The sequence below is a fragment of the Haliotis cracherodii genome, unplaced genomic scaffold, assembly GCF_022045235.1.
Source record: "Haliotis cracherodii isolate W230 unplaced genomic scaffold, xgHalCrac1.p SCAF_19, whole genome shotgun sequence".
In the NCBI taxonomy this organism is placed as follows: Eukaryota; Metazoa; Mollusca; class Gastropoda; order Lepetellida; family Haliotidae; genus Haliotis; species Haliotis cracherodii.
Window position 1 is genome coordinate 6,733,201 of NW_027266274.1, and position 25,180 is coordinate 6,758,380.

At 39.1% G+C, this 25,180-nt stretch overlaps 1 protein-coding gene across 1 annotated transcript in view; it reads right to left on the bottom strand.

Annotated features, from left to right (window-relative positions):
- Positions 1–1,375: 1,375 nt before the first annotated feature.
- Positions 1,376–25,180, bottom strand: part of LOC139466910 (uncharacterized) — a 49,684-nt gene continuing 25,879 nt past the window's right edge. Inside the window, exons 6-10 of the mRNA XM_071248636.1 lie at positions 22,074–24,741; positions 20,886–21,806; positions 20,006–20,062; positions 19,481–19,508; positions 1,376–1,646 (exon numbers count right to left, since the gene is read on the bottom strand). Coding sequence (XP_071104737.1) covers positions 1,376–1,646; positions 19,481–19,508; positions 20,006–20,062; positions 20,886–21,806; positions 22,074–24,741 — 3,945 coding nt within the window. The remainder of the gene's footprint in view (positions 1,647–19,480; positions 19,509–20,005; positions 20,063–20,885; positions 21,807–22,073; positions 24,742–25,180) is intronic.

Here is a 25,180-nt window from a genome sequence, read left to right on the forward strand (position 1 = left end):
AGGCCGTTAAAGGGTGATTTTGAGACTGAGTTTGATGAAAGATGTTTATAGGATTACTAATAAGATCACGCAGTTTGTCGGGGGCTTACTTGATACAATTTACAGTGTTTTCTATACACAAAGAAGAATTGATAGGGCTTCAAATCTCTAACGCTATCTAGACTGGTGTACACATGACCCTAACTATCCTACCATTGATAAACCACTTTCTCCTCTCGGCACATTCATTAATAGGACATCACAGTGAAGACATGTAGGCCTGGTTACTGGTCCCTTCTACAGACATATCCCACATGTCTGGTGAGGTGAAATTGGGTTTATCGCGCGTCCCAGATTATTGCACTTATATATATATACCTTCCGCTCTCCGGGCGGACGCACTACCACTAGACCACGGAGGCGGTCCCAACATGTCTGGGCCGTCGCTAATGATTTCGATATAATATAAATATAATTGATTTCTTTTTCCTGAAAGATTATGTCTATTTTATCAAGTTTGTCAAGTGAAAATCCTTTTCTTTAAATCTTTCTCTTTACGTCATCTGTTGTAAAAAAAGCGACCAAACTCTTTCTACAAAGATACAAATTTATGCTAAAAGCCGACTATATCATGCATTTATGAATCACTATCAAATAGCAAAGTGTTCACGAAGAAGTGAGATTTTTCTGCACCAGAGATGGCATCCGCCAAAAACACACGCAAAGGCATGTCAATTGTTCACCGGAAAAACACATGGGAGCAAATGAACAAAAGTCAAAATAGGAAATTGCATCAGAAAAAAATTTGGTCACAGATGCGTCAAATATGGGAAATGTCCTCCACAAAACTTTACTGGGGCCTTGAATGTTGTGATCCTGATCAAACTTTTGAGCAAGAGTCGTATGGTAAAATATAGAAACGTTGGGTATTTAAACGACCCTATCTCCAATAGGAATATGTACATCAGCTTAAAAAGGACAGAAATTGTGAGACCCATTAACGTGAAACGACATGAAACCTCCCTGGTCGTCTTGACAAACGTTTAATTTTCATGTGTACATAGAAGAATAGAAACATGTGACAGAATCCATATCCTTCTATTCATTAATCATATCAATATTAGGATGAGATGGTAATGCGACTGTTAAACTTCTATTATTATTATTATTATTGTTGTTGTTGTTATTATTATTATTATTATTATTATTATTATTATCATTATTTTTTTTATTTTTTTTATTTTTTATATATACAGATTAAAATATAAAATGCAGCAAATAGGATTCGGGATATCCTGACACAGTCAAGCTGGTTAGGCTCATCATCAGCTCGGGGCCCTTGCCCCCTCTACACGCAGCCCAGACGGCGAATGAGTCTTCTCCCATGAAACGCTGCCTAGTCAAACCCACCAAGAACCTTTCGGAGAATGTGAAGACTCTCCAACACTGCAGCCTTCTGCAATACCAGGTTTGTCAGAATGGCTGTTTTCCTGGTAGCAAACGCGGGTACTCTCTCAATGTCAGTCAACAGATTGGGAGCTACCAAACCTACGGCACCGAGAACAATGGGATGTCGGACAAGTTGGTACTTGGGTTGCAATCGTTGCATTTCGAAGGCAAGGTCCGCATATTTGCCATGTTTTTCCTTAATCTTGTCAATCACATTACTGTCAAAATGACAGAAAAAATTTAATTATATGAATGATTTCATTGGATTTATCAAAAAGGACAAGATCAGGTCTGTTGGCCTGGATAGGTCTGAGACTGTATGCGGGCAATGCCAATGAATTTTGCATTTATATTTTCCATGACGCCAACTACATATTCTGGGTTGTACTATGGATGGACCTCTGAGTCAAAACCACGACAAAGATTTTAATAAAAGGATCGATCATCTCCATCATGGTGCTCAAGATACTGTGTTTGTTAAACTCCTTGAAAAGCTGAGACACTCATTTCTGTACCGTCTAACAGAACAGAACTATCAACAAAATCAACATTGACATTTGGAATATGTCCCACATCCTTTGCTCGTTTAAGAAACTGTGGAATGCCTATTTCCATCATGCTTGACATGCTTCACAAGATTGTCATCAGTCAAATACATGTGTGTAAAAGTGCATGAAGAACCTGCATCCCTAAGTACATACAGGCCTGACCTTCCACGAGATGAATAAAAATTCCTCCCCCAAGTTAACTGGCCTATCCCTCCCTCTTCCATCTTGCCATCTTTCAGATGATGGATGTTGCATTTGTCGAGCCCAAAAGACTGCGATTATCATAAGAAAAGGACTCTACAATAAGCATGTGTGTTTTTAGGATGGATTGTCCTTTGTCAAGATATTCAAGGTCATCCTCTTAAAGGTGGTGAGTAAGGGGTCTTGGGGATCTGTGCTCAGGTCCAGGATGATAACATTTCTCTTTGCTAAGTAATAAGCTAAAAGGACAAACAGAAAAGCAAAGGACTAAAAGAATCGCCTCTGAAAGAAATGTTCCTCTTCTAATAAAAATGGCTTCCGAAGTCAACACCTGTTCCTGCGATTACATCTCAAGTTGAGTTGACCAGCAATTCATTAAAGACTTGAGTAAAACAAGTAGTCCCCCGGGGAGCTCAATCCATTCCAGTGACCTCAAAATCCATATGTGAGGTACAAGATCATAATCTTTTCTGTAGTCTATCCAACAGATTGAGAGGTTACGGTTTTAGCCTCGTCAAGGATCATTTTCGGAACCAGCAATAGATCCTTACAAACCATACATCTTCTTTCTGACTCCTTTCTGCTCCATGTAAATAATGTCATTGGAAGCGCAGTATGATGACACAAGATCTGTGTGACACCATGCACTGTGTATTCAGACAAGTACTGGGGTGTATTTTTTTAGGGTCAGTCACCTTTCTTTTGGAGAAGTATTGTTCGACCTTTGCACAGAAAAGACGAAACACCCCCTGTATCCACAAGAGAATTAAAACAGTGAAGTAAAAATGGTGTTTGGACACATGGGAACAGTATCCAAAAGCGTTTTCGATCTCCATCAGGCCCTGGCGCTGTATTAGATTTGGACCTTCTAATTACACTGTACCTTTCTCGGGCAATCGGGTGTAATGAAACTTTATTTTGTCATATACAATATTATTGTAATCCTCTTCCCATGGTGCCTCGATTTTGCAGTTTGCCGGGAATAGACCACAACTGTTTCTAAAACCTTTCACTGGAATCGATGGTGGGTCTTTTCTCACCACTGACATTAATTTCCTGTAAAACCGTTTTTCATTAGATTTGATCAGTTTATTCTTTTTTAATGAAATTATTTTTCTTGTCCCCCTTTCTTTTTCTATCTGTCCATAAACCTTTAGCTATGCCTTTAGAAAATCAACATTTGATCAGAACTTTCTCTTTTGCTGTCTTGTATTTTGTTTTTAATTTTTTTAATTATGTTTTAGGACTTTGCCCCTAGGTACGTAGTTTCAAGCAAAGTTCTATCCAGGATATATCTTTCCTTGTTTCATTTAGTTTTATTTAGTTTTTCTTTTCTTGATTTTGTTTATTATAAGTATTGTCATTATTATTATTGTTGTATAATTGTTATTATTGTCTTTGAACTTAGATCATACCAAGGAATGTTACATTTACGTGTTAGCCATAAAACGTGTCCATGTGGTTTCTCAAAGCTCTTATCACGAATGTTCATTCAAACATACACTTTTCTGTGAATATAACCAAAATATTTCCAGCATTTGTTTATTGGCAGGATGCAGTTTTCGACACCAGGCCCCTTCAAGCATCATCACTGGGTGTAAACATGCCGATAACGCACTTGTAAGCATGAAGATGATCTCCTTCGTTGATACAGTCGGTGTTCCTGGAGACAGAGATAGAGCTAGGTAAAGAGTCGTACATGTTTCACTTGAACGTATCATTTGTGCCAGGGTCATTCAAAATATTATCTGTGTACACTTTATTTAACTTATTGCTGTGAAAAACGTCATATGTGTATACTAATATTAAGTCAAATTTAGAGAAGTGTGAATATACTTCTTCTTTAAAAACAATTGTTGTATTAAACATTTTAATTTTGTCTAAATACTGAGAAATAAGGTTAATTGACACGAAAGAAAATTGAAGCAGACTTTCAGGGCGAATTGTGAAGCGGTCTGATGCAGCTTTTCTGATGTAACCATACCTTGGCTCCACACCACGCATGGGCTTCACATAATTTAGTATATACATATGAATGAAATACTGGAATTTATCAGTGACGATAGATCAAGTAATCAGTCACTAGTGACTGATATAAAAGAATTGTATCAGTCACTAGTGACTGATATAAACAAGGTGCCGGAACTACTTTCTCCTGAATCAAAACATTACGTTTACGTCAGATGCCGACTGTCTCAACCGCAGGTGAATAGCTTCTCTTTAACTGACAAAGGAACTTTTTGACGAGTCTGATGTCCGAAAATAACATCTATGGCATATCACTCTTAATGTCACTCTTGCGCCGGACATGCTTCGCCAGACATTGGCGACAGCAGACGTACCACCGAGGCGAGAAACGCCCGCTTGAATTTTCCGAGAATTGAACTTTCCTAATTTAATTCATGACAGCAAGCAACAATGTTTCAGTTACAATGTTCGGGGTTCTATAAATCTGTTTATGTCAACTTTCATACTTATCTGCGAGAAAATTTGATCAAACTGCAAGTAATAAAAATAAAACACATTGAATTTTCCATTTATTATATACATGTTTTATTTTTATTACTTGCAATTTATATATTTTTTCGAAAACAGTGTCTGATAAATTACTAAGTTCTCCCTGTCGCCCCTCTAACACCGCCGTATAAAGGGGGTTTGCGAAAAGAATATAGTTCGTGAATAAAACTAGCCCTGTTAATATATGTTATGCGAAATATATTATTTCATATCGAGTATTAAGTTCCGTGGACATTTTTGTTTGTCATAATTGTTTAATTCCTGTTTAAAATGAAAACAAAAATCATTTTAAAATCACTGTACTGGTTGATGGAATTCACATTCTTGTGACTTGTGACTTGTTTAATTAGAGTATGCCGATATATAATTTTAAATTATTTTTATGAATCTGGATCTAGATCTCGTCTCATATGACTGTAAGTAGGCTAACATTTTATGATCATAATATAATTCCTCAGTCTGCTGTTAGAAGCTAGAATGTGATAGTTTATACTGATACAATAATGGAATAGTATGTGCATTTGAAAGAAATAGTCCATATTTAAAAAGAAATTGATTTTTTTTTAATGATTATTAGTCAAACAAAGGCATATTGTTAGTTTCAGGTATATTGTGTCAATGTGTTCAAATTAGGCTTTGCAGAAGAGTGGAAATTTGAGAATACTAAAAATGATCTATGAATATATATAATTGCAATGAATGTAGGTGGTATTTTTATTGATGCAGTCCTCATGTGGGGATACTATATGCTATATTATCTGGCAGTTAAATTTGCAGAAAATTCATCATGTTTGCCTAATGATTCATGTTCACTTTGATCTGCAAAAAACAAATATTAATACCTGTTATTTGCATAATTTGGTTTGGGGGGAGTCCCTTGTCGTTCAGTTTCTGTACCAGATGTTTTCTCACACTGCAATGAAATAATGGGCATGTTTCAGCATGAGAATAATGTATGTATTCAGTTTAATTTGAAATTATGACATATTTTCCCAAACCAGAATTTTGGATTGAGTTAGCTATATTTAATAGTAATAATGATAATCTATCTCTCTTACTCAGGTTATTATAACAAGGGGTAATTTGCAAATTTTAATTATGATTAATGTTTTGCTGCCAGTTGAACATGTTGAATTATGGCTGTTGTAAAGTAGTATTGTCTTTCATATTATGTATATTTAGGGCTCCAAGCCGAAAGGCTGTAGAGCCCTATTGTAATCGTTCGATTTATTAGGGCTCCAAGCCGAAAGGCTGTAGAGCCCTATTGTAATCGTTCGATTTATTATTATTATTTATTATTATTATTATTATTATTTATTATTCCGCCGATTTTTGTACCTGCCCTAGCAAAATAACCACCAGCTCGATTTTGTTCAAATTTTGTGTGTGTTTGAAGACCGTTGGGTACTAGTGCCCGCCAAAAACCCAAGGCCGTAGGCCTATGGGCCAAGGGCAGATAACTGAAAAACAAGAATTTTTTGAAGGTGTATTTTGCCCTATTGCTCTGCAACTGCTTGTCCGATTACTTTGAAACCTTGCATGTATCTGCTACTTTAGTTCTTTGATATTTTTTGTTCTTTGACTTTGGTCATTGATCACGTGGTTTGGCAGCTATATTGGATTCAAGGTTTTCACAGGGTTTTTGGGGTACCTGTCTTCAAATACTATCTCCTCTGAATCCACTGCATGAAATGATTTCAAACTCTTTGAGAATTGTCTCCATACAGAACACAACAAATTAGCATAGCCGTTTTCCGATATCTTTTTTAGTTGCGGCAATATTGGATTTTGATTTTGATCATATTTTTCACCGAAATTTTACTCTTAAGATCATAGCTTGTAAGGTTCTTAAAAGAAACTATTGAAAGTTTGCATGAAGCTTTGAGACTATATGTAGCTCATTTTGTCCTGGGTTGCATACTGAAAGCACCACTGCTTGGTGTGGTATTATTTGATTTAAGTTAAAAAATCAGACTTGAGTACAAATACTGAAGGAAGCGCCTCATAAATCTACTATAAACCCCCATTCACTGGCTTTGCAGATACCCTCGTGTTCTCCACAGCCTTGTTCAATATCATGTGTACTACCCTTGACGACCAGAGTTAGAATTGGCCTTTTTCAACCGATGCTTGTCTCAAGAGGCAACTATGCTTGTCACAGGAGGCGACTAATCGGATCGGGTGGTCAGACTTGATTCTTCATTTCTCAATTGCCAATTGCTACGGTACCTTATTTTTGACAGCGTTGTTTAAAGCAAACCATTTGCGGATTAGGATATGGTCGAGGTCGGAAATTGGTTAGTACACTTTTGGAAACTGTGGCACACGTAAATTTGGTAGCGGTAATGTCCTGCAAAACGTGACTATCTTTTGACGGAGTTGGTACAAGCAAACTAAATGCGGATTCAAACATGGTCGAAGTCAAACATGGGTTAAGAACACACTGGGACACATGTGGCAATGTCTCACAAGCGGTTCATTACATTTGACGGCGTTGGTACAACCAAACCATTTGGGGATTCGAACATGGTCGAGGTCAAACATGGGTTAAGAACACACTGGGACACGTGTGGTGATGTGTCACAAGCGGTTTATTACATTTGATGGCGTTGGTACAAGCAAACCATATGCGGATTCGAACATGGTCGAAGTCAAACATGGGTTAAGAACACACTGGGACACGTGTGGTGATGTCTCACAAGCGGTTTATTACATTTGATGGCGTTGGTACAACCAAACCATTTTGGGATTCGAACATGGTCGAAGTCAAACATGGGTTAAAAACACACTGGGACACGTGTGGTGATGTCTCACAAACGGTTCATTACATTTGATGGCGTTGGTACAAGAAACCATATGCGGATTCGAACATGGTCGAAGTCAAACATGGGTTAAGAACACACTGGGACACATGGGGCGATGTCTTGCAAGGGTTCCTTACATTTGATGGCGTTGGTACAAACAAACCATTTGGGGATTTCGAACATGGTCGAAGTTGGAAATTGGTTAAAACATCCTGGGACACCCAGGTCAATTTAGTAGTGGTGATGTCTCACAAGAGGTTCTTTACATTTGATGGCGTTGGTACAAGCAAACCATTTGGGGATTCGAACATGGTCGAAGTCAAACATGGGTTAAGAACACACTGGGACACATGTGGCAATGTCTCACAAGCGGTTCATTACATTTGATGGCGTTGGTACAAACAAACCATTTCAGGATTCGAATATGGTCGAAGTTGGATGTTGGTTAAAACATCCTGGGACACCCAGGTCAATTTAGTAGTGGTGATGTCTCAAAAGAGGTTCCTTACATTTGACGGCGTTGGTACAGGTAAACCCTTTGAGGATTCGAATATATGAACGAGGTGGGAAACAGATTTAGCACTTTATCTCAGCAATGCGACAGGAACCTGGGGCCCGGACGAACGCAGAACGCTAATCCGTTTGACTGGAGCCCAACTGACAAAGAAGTTACGGCCTGTTAAAGAGTCACCAAGCCGAAAGACTGAAGAGTCCCAGTGTTAGCGTTTGATTTAATATTATTATTATTCCGCTGATATTTGTACCAGAGCTAGAAAAATAACCACTTGCTCGATTTTGTTCACATTTTGTGTGTGTATGTGGACCTTTTGGTACTAGTGCCCGCCAAAAACCCAAGGCCGTAGGCCAAAAGGCCAAGGGCAGATAACTAAAAGAACAGAATATTTTGAAGATGTATTTGGCCCTATTGCTCAGCAACCGCGTATCCGATTACTTTGAAACCTTGCATGTATCTGATGCTTGAGCTGCTTGACATTTTTTGTTCTTTGACTTTGGCCATTGGTCACGTGGTTTGGCAGCCATTATGGATTCAAGATTTCCGCAGTGTTTATTGGGTACCTGTCTTTAAACGCAAAGAACTCCGAGTCCACTGCATGAAATGCTTTCAAACTTTTTGATAATTGTCTCCATACATAACACAACAAATTAGAATATCCGTTTTCCGATATCTTTTTTAGTTGCGGCAATATTGGATTTTGATTTTGATCATTTTTTTCACCGAAATTTTACTCTTAAGATCATAGCTTGTAAGGTTCTTAAAAGAAACTATTGAAAGTTTGCATGAAGCTTTGAGACTATATGTAGCTCATTTTGTCCTGGGTTGCATACTGAAAGCAAACTTTAATAGCCGATTTTGGAATTCCTTTTTAGTTACGGCCGTATTGAATTTTGATTTTGATCATTTTTTTCAACGAAATGTTGTAAGGTTCTCCACAGAAACTATTGCAAGTTTACATGAAGTTAGTGTGCAATATGCATCTCATTTATTGTTGTTGGTTGTATGCTAAAAGTAACACCGCTTGGTGGTAATATTTGATTTATATTTGGGACACCCCTGGAACACGCCAATTTCGTAGCGGCGATTTCCGGTGACTATCTTTTGAGAGAGTTGGCACAAGCCAACCTTTTATGGATTCGAACATGTTCGAGGTCGGAAATCGTTTTAGAACAGACCTGGACACCCTGGCACACGCCATTTTCCTTGCGACGATACCCTGCAAGTGGTGCCTACATTTGACGGATTGGGTTCAAGGAAACCCTTTGAGGATTCGAACATGGACGTTTGGGCACAGTGTTACTTGGAGCCCGCCATTGCTGCTTGCAGCTTTAATTATTATTATTATTATTATTATTAGGGCTCCAAGCCGAAAGGCTGTAGAGCCCTATTGTAATCGTTCGATTTATTATTATTATTTATTATTATTATTATTATTTATTATTCCGCCGATTTTTGTACCTGCCCTAGCAAAATAACCACCAGCTCGATTTTGTTCAAATTTTGTGTGTGTTTGAAGACCGTTGGGTACTAGTGCCCGCCCAAAACCCAAGGCCGTAGGCCTAAAGGCCAAGGGCAGATAACTGAAAAACAAGAATTTTTTGAAGGTGTATTTCGCCCTATGGCTCCGCAACCGCTTATCCGATTACTTTGAAACCTTGCATGTATCTGCTGCCTTAGTTCTTTGATATTTTTTGTTCTTTGACTTTGGTCATTGATCACGTGGTTTGGCAGCTATATTGGATTCAAGGTTTTCACAGGGTTTTTGGGGTACCTGTCTTCAAATACTATCTCCTCTGAATCCACTGCACGAAATGCTTTCAAACTTTCTGAGAATTGTCTCCATACAGAACACAACAAATTAGCATAGCCGTTTTCCGATATCTTTTTTAGTTGCGACAATATTGGATTTTGATTTTGATCATTTTTTTCACCGAAATTTTACTCTTAAGATCATAGCTTGTAAGGTTCTTAACAGAAACTATTGAAAGTTTGCATGAAGCTTTGAGACTATATGTAGCTCATTTTGTCCTGGTTTGCATACTGAAAGCACCACTGCTTGGTGTGGTATTATTCGATTTAAGTTAAAAAATCAGACTTGAGTACAAATACTGAAGGAAGCGCCTCATAAATCTACCATACACCCCCATTCACTGGCTTTGCAAGCGTTCTCCACAGTCTTGTTCAGTATTATGTGTACTACCCTTGACGACCAGGATTAGAATTGGCCTTTTTCAACCGATGCTTGTCTCAACAGGCAACTATGCTTGTCACAGGAGGCGACTAATCGCATCGGGTAGTCAGGCTCGCTGGCTTGATTGTTCATTTCTCAATTGCCAATTGCTACGGTACCTTATTTTTGACGGCGTTGTTTAAAGCAAACCATTTGCTGATTAGAATATGGTCGAGGCCGGAAATTGGTTTAGTACACTCTGAGAAACTGTGGAACACGCCAATTTGGTAGCGGTAATGTCCTGCAAATGGTGACTATCTTTTGACGGAGTTAGTTCAAGCAAACTATATGCGGATTCGAACATGGTCAAAGAAAAACATGGGTTAAGAACACACTGGGACACATGTGGTGATGGCTCACAAGCGGTTCATTACATTTGACGGCGTTGGTACAAGCAAACCATTTGGGGATTCGAACATGGTCGAAGTCAAACATGGGTTAAGAACACACTGGGACACTTGTGATGTCTCACAAGCGGTTTATTACATTTGATGGCGTTGGTACAAGCAAACCATATGGGGATTCGAACATGGTCGAAGTCAAACATTGGTTAAGAACACCCTAGGACACGTGTGGTGATGGCTCACAAGCGGTTTATTACATTTGACGGCGTTGGTACAAGCAAACCATATGCGGATTCGAACATGGTCGAAGTCAAACATGGGTTAAGAACACTTTAAGACACATGTGGTGATGTCTTGCAAGCAGTTCCTTACATTTGATGGCGTTGGTACAAACAAACCATTTGAGGATTCGAACATGGTCGAAATTGGAAATTGGTTAAAACATCCTGGGACACCAAGGCACATGTCAATTTAGTAGTGGTGATGTCTCACAAGAGGTTCTTTACATTTGACGGTGTTGGTACAGGTAAACCCTTTGAGGATTTGAATTTATGAACGAGGTGGGAAACAGGTTTAGCACTTTATCTCAGCAATGCGACAGGAACCCGGGTCCCGGACGAACGCAGAACGCTAATCCGTTTGACTGGAGCCCAACTGACAAAGAAGTTACAGCCTGTTAAAGAGTCACCAAGCCGAAAGGATCTAGAGGCTCCCTGTAGCGTTTGATTTAATATTATTATTATTCCGCTGATTTTTGTACCAGAGCTAGAAAGATATCCACTGGCTCGATTTCGTTCAAATTTTGTGTGTGCCTGTAGACCGTTAGGTACTAGTGCCCGCCATAAACCCAAGGATGTAGGCCCAAAGGCCAAGGGCAGATAACTAAAAGAAAAGAATATTTGAAAGATGTGTTTCGCCCTATTGCTCCGCAACCGTTTATCCGATTACTTTGAAACCTTGCATGTATCTGCTGCTTGAGCTGCTTGACATTTTTTTTTCTTTGACTTTGGTCATTGGTTACGTGGTTTGGACGCCATTTTGGATTCAAGGTTTCCACAGTGTCTTTTGGGTACCTGTCTTCAAATGCAAACAACTTTCAGTCCACTGCATGAAATGCTTTCAAACTTTCTGATAATTGTCTCCATACATAACACATCAAACGTTAATAGCCGATTTTGGATATCTCTTTTAGTTACGGCCGTATTGAATTTTGATTTCGATCATTTTTTTCAACGAAAGTTTGCTTTAAAGATCATATCTTGTAAGGTTCTCCACAGAAACTATTGCAAGTTTACATGAAGTTAGTGTGCCACATGCATCTCATTTATTGTTATTGGTTGTATGCCAAAAGTAACACCGCTTGGTGGTAATATTTGATTAATATTTGGGACACCCCAGGAACACGCCTGATGTGTTTGATGTGTTCGTAGCGGCGATTTCGGGTGACTATCTTTTGAGAGAGTTGGCACAAGAAAACCTCTTATGGATTCGAACATGTTCGAGGTCGGTAATGGTTTGAGAACTGACCTGGACACCCTGGCACACGCCATTTTCCTTGCGACGATACCCTGCAAGTGGTGCCTACATTTGACGGATTTGGTTCAAGGAAACCCTTTGAGGATTCGAACATGGACGTTTGGGCACAGTGTTACTTGGAGCCCGCCATTGCTGCTTGCAGCTTTAATTTATTATTAGGGCTCCAAGCCGAAAGGCTGTAGAGCCCTATTGTAATCGTTCGATTTATTATTATTATTATTATTATTATTATTATTTATTATTATTATTATTTATTATTCCGCCGATTTTTGTACCTGCCCTAGCAAAATAACCACTAGCTCGATTTTGTTCAAATTTTGTGTGTGTTTGTAGACCGTTGAGTACTAGTGCCCGCCAAAATCCCAAGGCCGTAGGCCCAAAGGCCAAGGGCAGATAACTGAAAAACAAGTATTTTTTGACGATATATTTTGCCCTGTTGCTCCACAACCGTTTGCCCGTTTACTTTCAAACCTTGCATGTATCTACTGCTTCAGTTGCTTGATAATTTTTGTTCTTTGACTTTGGTCATTGGTCACGTGGTTTGGCAGCCTTATTGGATTCAAGGTTTTCCAAGGGTTTTTGGGGCACCTGTCTTCAAATACTATCTCCTCTGAATCCACTGCATGAAATGATTTCAAACTTTCTGTGAATTGTCTCCATACAGAACACAACAAATAAGCATAGCCGTTTTTCGATATCTTTTGTAGTTGCGGCCATATTGGATTTTGATTTTGATCATTTTTTTCACCGAAATTTTACTTTTAAGATCATAGCTTGTAAGGTTCTTAACAGAAACTATTGAAAGTTTGCATGAAACTTTGAGACTATATGCAGCTCATTTTGTGCTGGGTTGCATACTGAAAGCACCACTGCTTGGTGTGGTATGATTCGATTTAAGTAAAAAAATCAGACTTGAGTACAAATACTGAAGGAAGCGCCTCATAAATCTACTATAAACCCCCATTCACTGGCTTTGCAGATACCCTAGCGTTCTCCACAGCCTTGTTCAATATTATGTGTACTACCCTTGACGACCAGAATTAGAATTGGCCTTTTTCAACCGATGCTTGTCTCAAGAGGCAACTATGCTTGTCACAGGAGGCGACTAATCGGATCGGGTGGTCAGACTCGCTGACTTGATTCTTCATTTCTCAATTGCCAATTGCTACGGTACCTTTTTTTAGACAGCGTTGTTAAAAGCAAACCATTTGCAAACCATTTGCGGATTAGAATATAGAGGTCGGCATTTAGTCCACTCTGTGAAACTGTGGCACACGCCAATTTGGTAGCGGCAATGTCCTGCAAACGGTGACTATCTTTAGACGGAGTTGGTACAAGCAAACGATGTACGGATTCGAACATGGTCGAAGTCAAACATGGGTTAAGAATACACTGGGACACATGTCATGATGTCGCACAAGCGGTTTATTACTTTCAACGGCGTTGGTACAACCAAACCATTTGGGGATTCGAACATGGTCGGAGTCAAACGTGGGTTAAGAACACACTGGGACACGTGTGGTGATGTTCTCACAAGCGGTTCATTACATTTGATGGCGTTGGTAGAAGCAAACCATATGCGGATTCGAACATGGTCGAAGTCAAACATGGGTTAAGAACACACTGGGACACGTGTGGTGATGTCTCACAAGCGGTTCATTACATTTGATGGCGTTGGTACAAGCAAACCATTTGAGGATTCGAACATGGTCGAAGTTGGAAATTGGTTTAAACATCATCTTGTCCGATTACTTTCAAACCTTACATGTATCTACTGCTTCAGTTGCTTGATATTTTTTGTTCTTTGACTTTGGTCATTGGTCACGTGGCTTGTCAGCCATATTGGATTCAAGGTTTTCACAGGGTTTTTGGGGTACGTGTCTTCAAATCCTATCTCCTCTGAATCCACTGCATGAAAATTCCAAACCTTCTGCGAATTGTCTACACACACGACACAACAAACTCTGTAAGCCGTTTTTGGATATATTTTTAGGTTGCGGCTATTTTGGATTTTGATTTTGATCATTTTTTTTCTCCGAAATTTACTTTAAAGATCATATCTTGTAGGGTTGTTGACAGAAAATATTGCAAGTTTCCATGAAGTTAGTGTGCCATATGCATCTCATCTTTGATTCTTGGTTGCATGTTAAAAGTAACACCGCTTGGTGGTAATATTTGATTAGTATTTGGGACTACTCTTGAACACGCCAATTTAGTAGCGGCGATGTCCTGCAAACGGTAACTATCTTTTGACGGAGTTGGTACAGACTCGCTGACTTGATTCTTCATTTCTCAATTGCCAATTGCTACGGTAACTTTTTTTTGACAGCGTTGTTATAAGCAAACCATTTGCAAACCATTTGCGGATTAGAATATGGAGGTCGGCATTTAGTCCACTCTGTGAAACTGTGGCACACGCCAATTTGGTAGCGTGTTGGTACAAGCAAACGTTGTACGGATTCGAACATGGTCGAAGTCAAACATGGGTAAAGAATACACTGGGACACATCTCATGGTGTCGCACAAGCGGTTTATTACATTTAACGGCGTTGGTACAACAAAACCATTTGGGCATTCGAACATGGTCGGAGTCAAACGTGGGTTAAGAACACACAGGGACACGTGTGGTGATGTCTCACAAGCGGTTCATTACATTTGATGGCGTTGGTACAAGAAAACTATATGCGTATTCGAACATGGTCGAAGTCAAACATGGGTTAAGAACACACTGGGACACGTGTGGTGATGTCTCACAAGTGGTTCATTACATTTGATGGCGTTGGTACAAGCAAACCATTTGAGGATTCGAACATGGTCGATGTTGGAAATTGGTTTAAACATCATGGGACACCAAGGCACATGTCAATTTAGTAGTGGTGATGTCTCACAAGAGGTTCCTTACATTTGACGGCGTTGGTAAAGGTAAACCCTCTCAGGATTCGAATATGAACGAGGCCGGAAACAAGTTTAGCACTTTATCTCAGCAATGCGAGAGGAACCCGGGGCCCGGACGAACGCAGAACGCTAATCCGTTTGACTGGAGCCCAACTGACAAAGAAGTTACAGCCTGTTAAAGAGTCACCAAGCCGAAAGGCTGAAGAGCCCCAGTGTTATCGTTTGATTTAATATTATACTACTCAAAAGAAGTTACAGAACGCCCAATTCTTTCATATTACTACAGTTAATCTCACATGCTGAGACAGATTAACTATAGTAATATGAAAGAATCGGGTGTTCTTTAACTTCTTTTGAGTAGTATATTATTATTCCGCCGATTTTTGTACCAGAGCTATCAAAATAACCACTGGCTCGATTTTGTTCAAATTGTGTATGGGTATGTAGACCGTTGAGTACTAGTGCCCGCCAAAATCCCAAGGCCGTAGGCCCAAATGCATAGGGCAGATAACTGAAAACAAGCATTTTTTAAAGATATATTTTGCCCTGTTGCTCCATAACTGCTTGTCCGGTTACTTTCAAACCTTGCATGTATCTACTGCTTCAGTTGCTTGATAATTTTTGTTCTTTGACTTTGGTCATTGGTCACGTGGCTTGTCAGCCATATTGGATTCAAGGTTTTCACAGGGATTTTGGGGTACGTGTCTTCAAATCCTATCTCCTCTGAATCCACTGCATGAAATGCTTCCAAACCTTCTGCGAATTGTCTACACACACGACACAACAAACTCTGTAAGCCGTTTTTGGATATTTTTTAGGTTGCGGCAATTTTGGATTTTGATTTTGATCATTTTTTTCTCTGAAATTTTACTTTAAAGATCATATCTTGTAAGGTTGTTGACAGAAACTATTGCAAGTGTCCATGAAGTTAGTGTGCCATATGCATCTCATCTTTTGTTCTTGGTTGCATGTTAAAAGTAACACCGCTTGGTGGTAATATTTGATTAATATTTGGGACTACTCTTGAACACGCCAATTTAGTAGCGGCGATGTCCTGCAAACGGTAACTATCTTTTGACGGAGTTGGTACAGGCAAACCCTTTGGAAATTAGAACGTAGTCAGAAAATAATTACGAACACCATGCGTCACTTATCAGCACGCAAATTTCTTAGCGACAATGTCCCGCAACATTTGATGGCGTTGGTACAACCAAACCATTTGGGTCAAGGTCAAGTTGGAAATGGATTGAGAACATCCTGGGACACCCTAACATATGCCAATTTCGTAGTGGTGACGGCGTTGGTACACGCAAACCCTTTCGAACATGAACGAGGTCTGAAATAGGTTTAAAACATCCCGGTACATTCTGGGACACGCAAATTTCGAGCGTTGCCTAAGTTTTGACGGCGTTGTTACAAACAAACCATTTGAGGATTCGAACATGGACGAGTTCGGAAATGGGTTTAAGCACCCTGGGACACTTCGGCACATACAATTTCGAAGCTGCGATGTGCCGCAAGCATTTCCTTACTTTTGACAGCTTTGTTAGAAGCAAACCATTTGAACATTCGAACATAGACGAGTTCGGACATGGGTTTAGAACACTCCCCGACACTATGGGATACGCTGATTTAATAAAGGTTATATGCCGCAAGCGTTACCTTACTTTTGTCGGCGTTAGTACAAACAAACCATTTTTGGATTTGTACATGGTTGAGGTCTGAAATTGGCTTAAAACACTCTGGGACACTCCGGCACAAATCAATTTGGAATAGGCGATATGCCGCTAGCGTTTCCTTGCTTTTGACGGTGATGCTACAAGCAAACCCTTAGAGGATTCGAACATGGTCGCGGTCTGAAACGGCTTTAGAACATGCTGTCACTTCCCAGCACATGCAATGTCGTAGTGGCGATATCTCGAAAGCTTTTGACGGCGTTAGTACAAGCAAACCATTTGTGGATTCAAACATAGTCAAGATCATTAATGGGTTTGGAACACTCTGGTACACGCCATTCGTAATGGTGATACGCTGCAAGCAGAGCATTAATTTAGAAAGCAATGGTACAAGGAAACCATTTTTTTTATTCGAACATGGATGAGGTCGGAAATGGGTTCAGAGCACCCTGGAACATTCCGACACATGCCAATTTCGCAGAGCCTAACCTATGACGTTGTTGGTACAAGCTAACGGTTTGAGGATTCGAACATTTGTGTAGCGTACAATTGTGGGCACACCCGTTTGTGAGAGAGGACGCCTGTGTGTACATTTAAGCGCGTGGACATACGTATGTACGGTGTATCAGTGTGTACGTCTGTTTGTGCATGCTTTTGTGGGCTCCTACCTGCTTACGTCTCTGTGTGTGTAAGTGCGTGCATTTTGTGTGTGCTTGTTTCTTTGCGTATCCGAGTTTATTACGTGCATAAGTTTGTGCATGTGTGAGAAACTTTGCGTTTGCCCGTGCGTTTATTGGCGCTTCCGTGCATACGTTAGTATGTGCGAACGTGGCAGATACAAAGGAGCGATATCCTGATGAGGAGGGTACTCTTTCTTGGAGTACTACTCAAATATAACAATTTGTTTCAAACATGCTATTTAACCTTTTGTTCATCACCCGCTCATCCAATAACTGTCAAACTTTTAGGTCATAGGTCATCTAGTGTGGCAGTCACTTTTTATTAAACATTATAAGTGTCACATGATTGAGGGTCCGTTTTCCAGAATGTTCTCCGATGAACGTACATATTGAAATGTATTCTAATGTTCTATATAGTTTCAATGTATCCCACACCAAACCTATTATCTGAATAATGAACGAATAATGAAAATGTCTTTTGGTGGACAACAAATAGGATTTTGCTTCTGATTGATTATTCAAAGAAATAACACCAGGCTGAATGATACATATCTTTTTAATATTTCAAGTTACATGATACATAACTGAAAATGGAACATTGTTATTGAAAACATTTAGCCACTGTGTAACTTTGTTGTGCTTAACATAAAAAAAGTTATTTAAAAAAAGCTATCATTTTAGGGGATGGACTGAAATAGCCCCATACCCCTTACAGTCTACAAATTTAGCCAAGGAGAGCAAATGCGCTCTGTTCTGATCGTAAAATGTTCCACAAGATTGATCAATTGATGCAAGTAGCATGTTTTGGTGTACAACCCACTCTTAAGAACAGGAAAGTATGGGTTGATAAAGGTTTAAGGTTTAAGTTTCAGCACAAAAATTGCCCTTGAAAAATAAGATGATGAAATACTCAATGGTATTTCTGTGCGCTATACACCCTCTTAGGAAGAAATTAGGGAACACTGAAACTACGAAAACTTCGCTTTTACATAAAATTGTGAAAGGGGTCGATTTCTGATTATAAGAATTGATCATGGGTCAGCTGATAACATGAATGAAGAACTGGAGCTTGAAATGATGAACTCTGATGGATTTGGAAGGATGTCCCTGAAATCACAACTGTTATACTAGTGCTGGACTAGTTACTGACAACACTTTATGATGTGGCATGTTGACTTTGGAGTACAATTTCAAACATTGGTCCAATCAAATTGGAGACAAATTCAATTGTTCACAGTCAGGAATCCCTTTTAAGGTTGAGTGAGCACACAATACAGGCGTTGTCATACATCTGGCACCTGTCATCAGTGAAGGTAAAGGTCACGACATTCTGTTACTCTCACACAAGTCAACAGTTCTTGTTCATTTTCCATATTACCATCTGATGTCCACTGGTTGCATCAGAAAGATAACAGTTTTCGTTGATAGAAGATGTACTTGGTAATAGATGACAATTTAAGGTACTGGTCGTCCTCAGGTGATTCATCATCTGTTAAACTCTCGTTGAGTCAGCAGGTAACGTCGTGCATCTTCTTTATTTACTAGTAAAATGATGTCTCTTCAACTGCCATATACTGTATTTGAGAAATGTTTTCAAATACAAGGTAACCCATTCAGTTTTCAGTCCAGACACTTGTCATCACAACATATTTTGTTTACCGTTCATTAAACATGTTGAAGCAGAACCAATCAGTTCCAATTCAGATCGACCCGGTAACAATGTGGAGAAATCAGTGATGTTTTCTTCATAACCACCTGTTCATTCAATAATACAACAGGAGATTGTTGCCGAGATAAAAGACTTCTACTGAACTCTTTTTAAATATTAGCATGATAAGTATTCCCTAATTTCTTTCGAGCATCACACAGCAAGAACACATGGCTAAGAGGAGCATTACACAATCATAACAAGCGTATGCGTGACGAAGTCATCCATACCCCCACCCATTTTAACAGTTTTATTGGAAAATATTACGCGGCGTAAAAAAATAAAAATACTAAAAGTGCTAAATACTAAAAGGGACCTGTTCAATATGTGTCTGGTAAAGTTTTGTTAGTAAGTATTGAATGCGTTCTGAATTGTGCTCTGGAAACGAACTCTAACCTATAGAACCTAAGTCCAACTTGTTGCCCTGGAAACATAAAAAAATGTATAAAATTCCTAAATAGCAAAAGGCACCAATTCAGTATGTGTCTGGTAAACATGCAAAGTTTTGTTAGAACCATAGTCCATCTTGTTGCCATGGAAACATAAACAAGGCACCAGTAAACCTGCAAATTTTGTAAGAAAGTACTTCACAAGTTTTGAGTTATGCTCCGGTAATGAAGTCCAACTTGTTACCATAGAAACGTAAAAAATAAAAAAAATAAAAAAATCCTAAATAGCAAAAGGCACCAGTTCAGTATGTGGCTGGTAAACATTGCAAAGTTTTGTTAGAAAGCATTGAATGGATTTTGAGTTACACCCTCATAGAACCTAAGTCCTAAATGTAAAAAATAAAAATTTCTAAAATTCCTAAATAGTAAATGCACCAGTTCAGCATGAGTCTGATAGACATGCAAAGTTTCATAGAGAAATATTAAACGGTTTCTGAGTCATACACACGCACGGACGGACGGAATCCATTACAATATCCCTCGCCAACTTTGTTGATGTGGGGCATAATTATAATCGTCAAGTCGTACACTGAAATAGACACATGTAAAAATGTCAATCTTTCATGAAACGGGAAAACAGTACATCAATAGGCATAACCAGCTCACCTAATTGACATCAGATTATTCATAAATCAGTTGTTTTGTACACATTTACAATCTACAGGGGGCCCTTCCAGCTCAATGCCACACCCCTACTCCCTACACGCCTGGCTGTGATTATCATTATTACGTGACAAATTGTTTTCATCATTTGTACAGTTTGATTCATAGTTTGATTTCAATAGCTTCATGGTAACCATAATAAGTTGGAAGAATATGCACAGATACATTCTCAAGTCCTCGGACATATACATGGTCAATAAGCGTTCCACTTTCAGTGGTAGATTCTGAAACGATTTGTGTGAAACCATTCGATTCCATCAAAGTCTGTATGGAAGATGACGAAAAGACATTCTCATTGAAATCACCCATGATAATCGATCGAGCAGAATGTTTTTCAAGTTCCTGAACAAGTTGCAATAAATGCTTTCTGAAAATATCAGCTTTGAACGAGTTTGGCCTGTAGATGATAACAACATGAGCTTGCAGTTCCATGACATAAAATGACAGATACTCCAAATTGGATACTGGAAACTGAGGAAATTCACAGGCTTTGTCTTCACTACAATAAACTCCAACGCCACCATGACTTTGATTCTTTAATTCCATCAGTATTGGTTCAGACGATTCATAGGACTGTGCTCTGGGTTTATGATGCAATGTAAATCCATCAAGTTTTGGTTCATCAAGTGGATGTGTATCAGATAACCATGTTTCTGTCAAGCAAATGAAATCGGCCTCTAAAAACCTACGGTCATTCTGCAAATCTTGAATATGTGATTGAAGGCCCTCAATGTTTTGCATAATGAATGTACATGTAGCATGACCATCATGTAGTTTCTGATTTGCATTCATAAACTTTGGCATACTAGACACTGCTGCCTCGACTTTTTCACTGCTGTATATGACCGACTCTTTGAAATTATCAATGATAAGACCTCCAAGAGAGGATACTCGACTTAATGCCACATAAGCTTGTCCTGCTGCAAAGATCTTGCCCAATGAAACGACAGCTTTGTTCACTGTTATCCCTTGTACTTTGTGTATGGTGCAAGCCCAGGCTAGTTTGAGTGGAAATTGTCGTCTAATGCCTCCATTGTTTGAAACAGTTTCTTCAAGTGGTGCGATAGGAGTACTGTTTGTTTGTAATGCAGATGCAGTCTCTTTCAGGTTTCGTAATTTGTGACCAACTTTATCATTGTCAAACACAACATATATTCTCGAAGGAAACGCTTCACCATCAGTGAAAGATATGTGGCTAATAGTTCCAAAGACTCCATTCACAAGGCCATCTGATGTATCAATATTTTTTGTGATCATCACACGAGCACCAATTGCTACAAATAGACTTTTTTGTAAGACTGAGTTATAAACTTTCACATGAGGGTTTTCTCTCTTTTCAAGTTTTCCTGTTTTTAGGTTTCTTGAGAAATCTTGTGCTTGAATGGAAATTGGATCTGTGCATTTAGAATGAAGGGCAGTGACATTGAATTCATCAACCTGAGCGTTTGTCGCAAAAATGTGAATGCAATCGGCATCGTCTTCACCAGTTTCTTGTCGCTTCAGCATATTGATATCACTTGTTACAAGAGGCTGTGATCTTTTTCGTGTTCGTAACCGATTCAGAAGTTGTGCAAATGCAGGGTCTTTTTGTCTCATGATCGTGGTCAATTCTGTGACAGAGAAATTGTCATTCCACAGGTCATATCCATTTGTGCCAACATATAAAGGTGTACCCTTAACGGGTGGTAACTGATAAAAGTCTCCAACAGCAATTACAGATACATTTCCAAATGGTGAATAATCAGAAGTTTGTTTGATCTGTCTCAGTCTACCATGAATGTATGATAACAGCTTGTGATCAACCATTGATATTTCATCAATGATAAGTATGTGAATACTTTGCAACTTTGATCGAAGGCTATTGACCTTTTCCTCACCAAGTGGCTGGTATGGCAGTTTTGCATCAATTCCAATTGAGAGTGCACTGTGTATTGTGGATGCATTAATGTTAAATGCTGCAACACCAGTTGGAGCTACCAAAAGTACAGAGATATCATCTGGATTGCTTTGGATGGGGGCTAGAAGTCGTGTAGATTCATAGCAAATTGCCTTGATCAAATGGCTTTTTCCAGTACCAGCTCCACCAGTCAGAAATAGCTTAAATGCTTCAGGATTTTTCCCATTCTTTTTATCCAAACACCATTGTCTTATTTTGTAGAAAACATCAGCTTGTTCCTCATTCATTGATCTCAGAATAGTTTCTGCTTCTTGTCTTGACACTGTACTCTGAAGTAACTCTGTTTTAGATAGTGTTTTATCAGTCTGGAGCAAATCAGGCATGTTTCTAACAGATTCTGTTTCCTCATCAGACATACATGTATGTGCATCTTCACATTCTAGTCTTTCAGATTCAGTCTCTGGACAAATTTGAGCCCAAGCATCTTCCAATTGACCAGATTGTTCAAACAATTCCTTTGCGTTATCAATGACTTCGGCATCCTGCTCAAACATGGCTTTGTTTCTGTCAACAATGTCTTTCACAGTTTCTACAGGACAGTTTGCAATCTGGACAGCACCAGTTTGATAAAATTCTTCATATGAATTGAAGGCGGCTGGTTTTAACTGAGTATCAAATGTATATGGCAAGAATAGCTGCAGCATACTGTGATAGTATTTCTCAGGATCCTTTGTACGAGAAAATCTGGCATATCTGATAATTGCTGAATCAGTTCGAGTACGTTTCTTCACATGACCAAGGCCATTTTGCAATGTTACAAGTGGACTATGCCGTTTTTCATCAGACACCCTTGTTACTTCAGATTTTGACACCACTCTGTATTCTGAGCAAAAAGTAGCAAGACACATGCTATTGAACTCATCACCTTTGGGTCTGCTCTTGTATCGATCAACAATGCTTGTCATCCACATTTCATCTTCATCTAGTTCACCACTCTGTTGTTTGTTTTTCAAAGTTTCAAGAGGCAAACTCATTCTGACAGGGTCTACGGTTGGTATGAACTGTACTTTACGTGATCCTTCCTTCAATCTCAAATTGCAAACTCGAAACACAGCTTCCTGAGCACTCACTTCTCGATTGTGTAAGTATACGGCACCAATTTTCTTCAGAGCAGATTTTGCATCAGTATTATCCTTATTTGCTTCCTTTTGTGCTTGATTCAACAGTAATCCCATTTCTCTTTCTGCCTTTGAGATATACGAAATAATGTACACAACACAAGAGTAGGCATCAACTACATACTGAATGTCCATGTTTGCGTTCCAGCATCTCAGGAGATCTGCATTGTACTGATTCACCCATACATCATTTGGCTTGCGTTTCAACACAACATTTGTTTTTGTGGATAGAATTGCACATGCTATTTCAAACATATCTTGTGAAATACCGACAGCAGTAAATAATGCATCGACTGACTCAAATGTTTGCTCATCATTTGTTAGTGCTTGCCAAATCAGTTTCAAAATTGCTTTTGCATCAATGTTGGTCATCAGTTTGACAGATTCACATGTTTGTTCCAAGGTGTTTGGCTCATCTTTATTTTTTCCATTGATATCTTGACCACTTGGTCGTGAAATGAAAGTTTCACTGCTTGGTGGACGAGGGAAATTGAACCTGCATGTTGTGCCATTTTTCTTACATGACTTGGAATGTCTTGCACTATGTTTCTGCACACTGTTGACAATATTGTACATTTCTTCATCAATCTCAACTGAAGGCATTTCACATGTGACGTATTTGTCAATGAAGGATTTTACTGCTTCATCAGTGTCTTTATCAATCTTTGGCGCATTCTCAACCCAGAAAAGGCAATGAGTGTGTGGGGAACCACGGTGCTGGAATTCTACACGATAGAAGTAATCTTTTATCTTTCCAATTGGTTCTGCTGGAGACATGATAACCTCTTTCAAGAAGCAATGAAATCTTTGGTCAAACATTCGTGCTGCTGTCACAGGGTTCTTTCTCAGTACAAAACATTTTTCTGACCAGTCAAGTTCATAGGCTTTGCGTTTATCTCCCTCTGCTCTAAGTATTGTTTCGATCATTTCGGGCCACCTCATATCAGCCGATGAGAATGAACAGAACCAAGTTGGCACACCCAGTTGTCTCAACATTGCAAATAAATCTTTTTGAGCAGATTGCCAAAATGGTGGAGTTCCTCTTATAGGTTTCAAGAACCTGTATCCTTCATCAGATTTTAATATTCCCCTTAGGGAATCAGAATCTGTAAGATTTTCAGCGGTAACATTTCTACAATATGACTGTGATCCCTTTCGCATTGCAATGGAAACATTTGACAAAACTTGTTGAATTTCTGAAAGATACTGAGCATAAAATATGTAGTCAGTGTTTTGAGCAAATCGACGATCAGCATTCATTAGGCGTGTGTGCAGGTAGCGTGCAAGTGTTATTCTCTCTTCACGATCATCATGGAAGGTAGATGACCCTGAAGGGAACAATACTGGAAATGATCTCGCTTCATTGCTTTTGTCTGTCAATACTCGGACAGGATTATTTTCCTCAGCAGGTGCAACACAGGTTATCCTTTCAAAGTGTTGATCAAGAACTTCTTGTCCAATATCAAGAGGCTGTAGACAGGTATTCAAAAGTAAGCCATGCTCTTTTTCAGTAATTTGTGTGTTTGAGCTATCCTTGTCAAGGTCAGGTAATGTGTCTGTGTCAGTATCAGAGTAATTAGTTTCATCTTCTTCATCAATAACTGGCAAGGGATTGACCCATTCTTCATTAAAATTTACATCTCCATACCATCTATTGTTTGCTTGAAGATATTCCAAGGCATTTTTAACATGAGCTTTGTTGACAAACTGATATTGATAATGGCCTTTGTAAGTTAACTTTCTTTTTAGTTTCACTCTGATCATCTCATCGTCTACATCACATCTCGGTAACATACTGGTGCTTTTCTCAATGTTTGAAGGAACACATACTACAGGTCCGTGTACGCCATTTTGTCCACCTTTTGGTAATGCCATCATTTTCATAAAAGGGATATTCAAGGCAATCAAG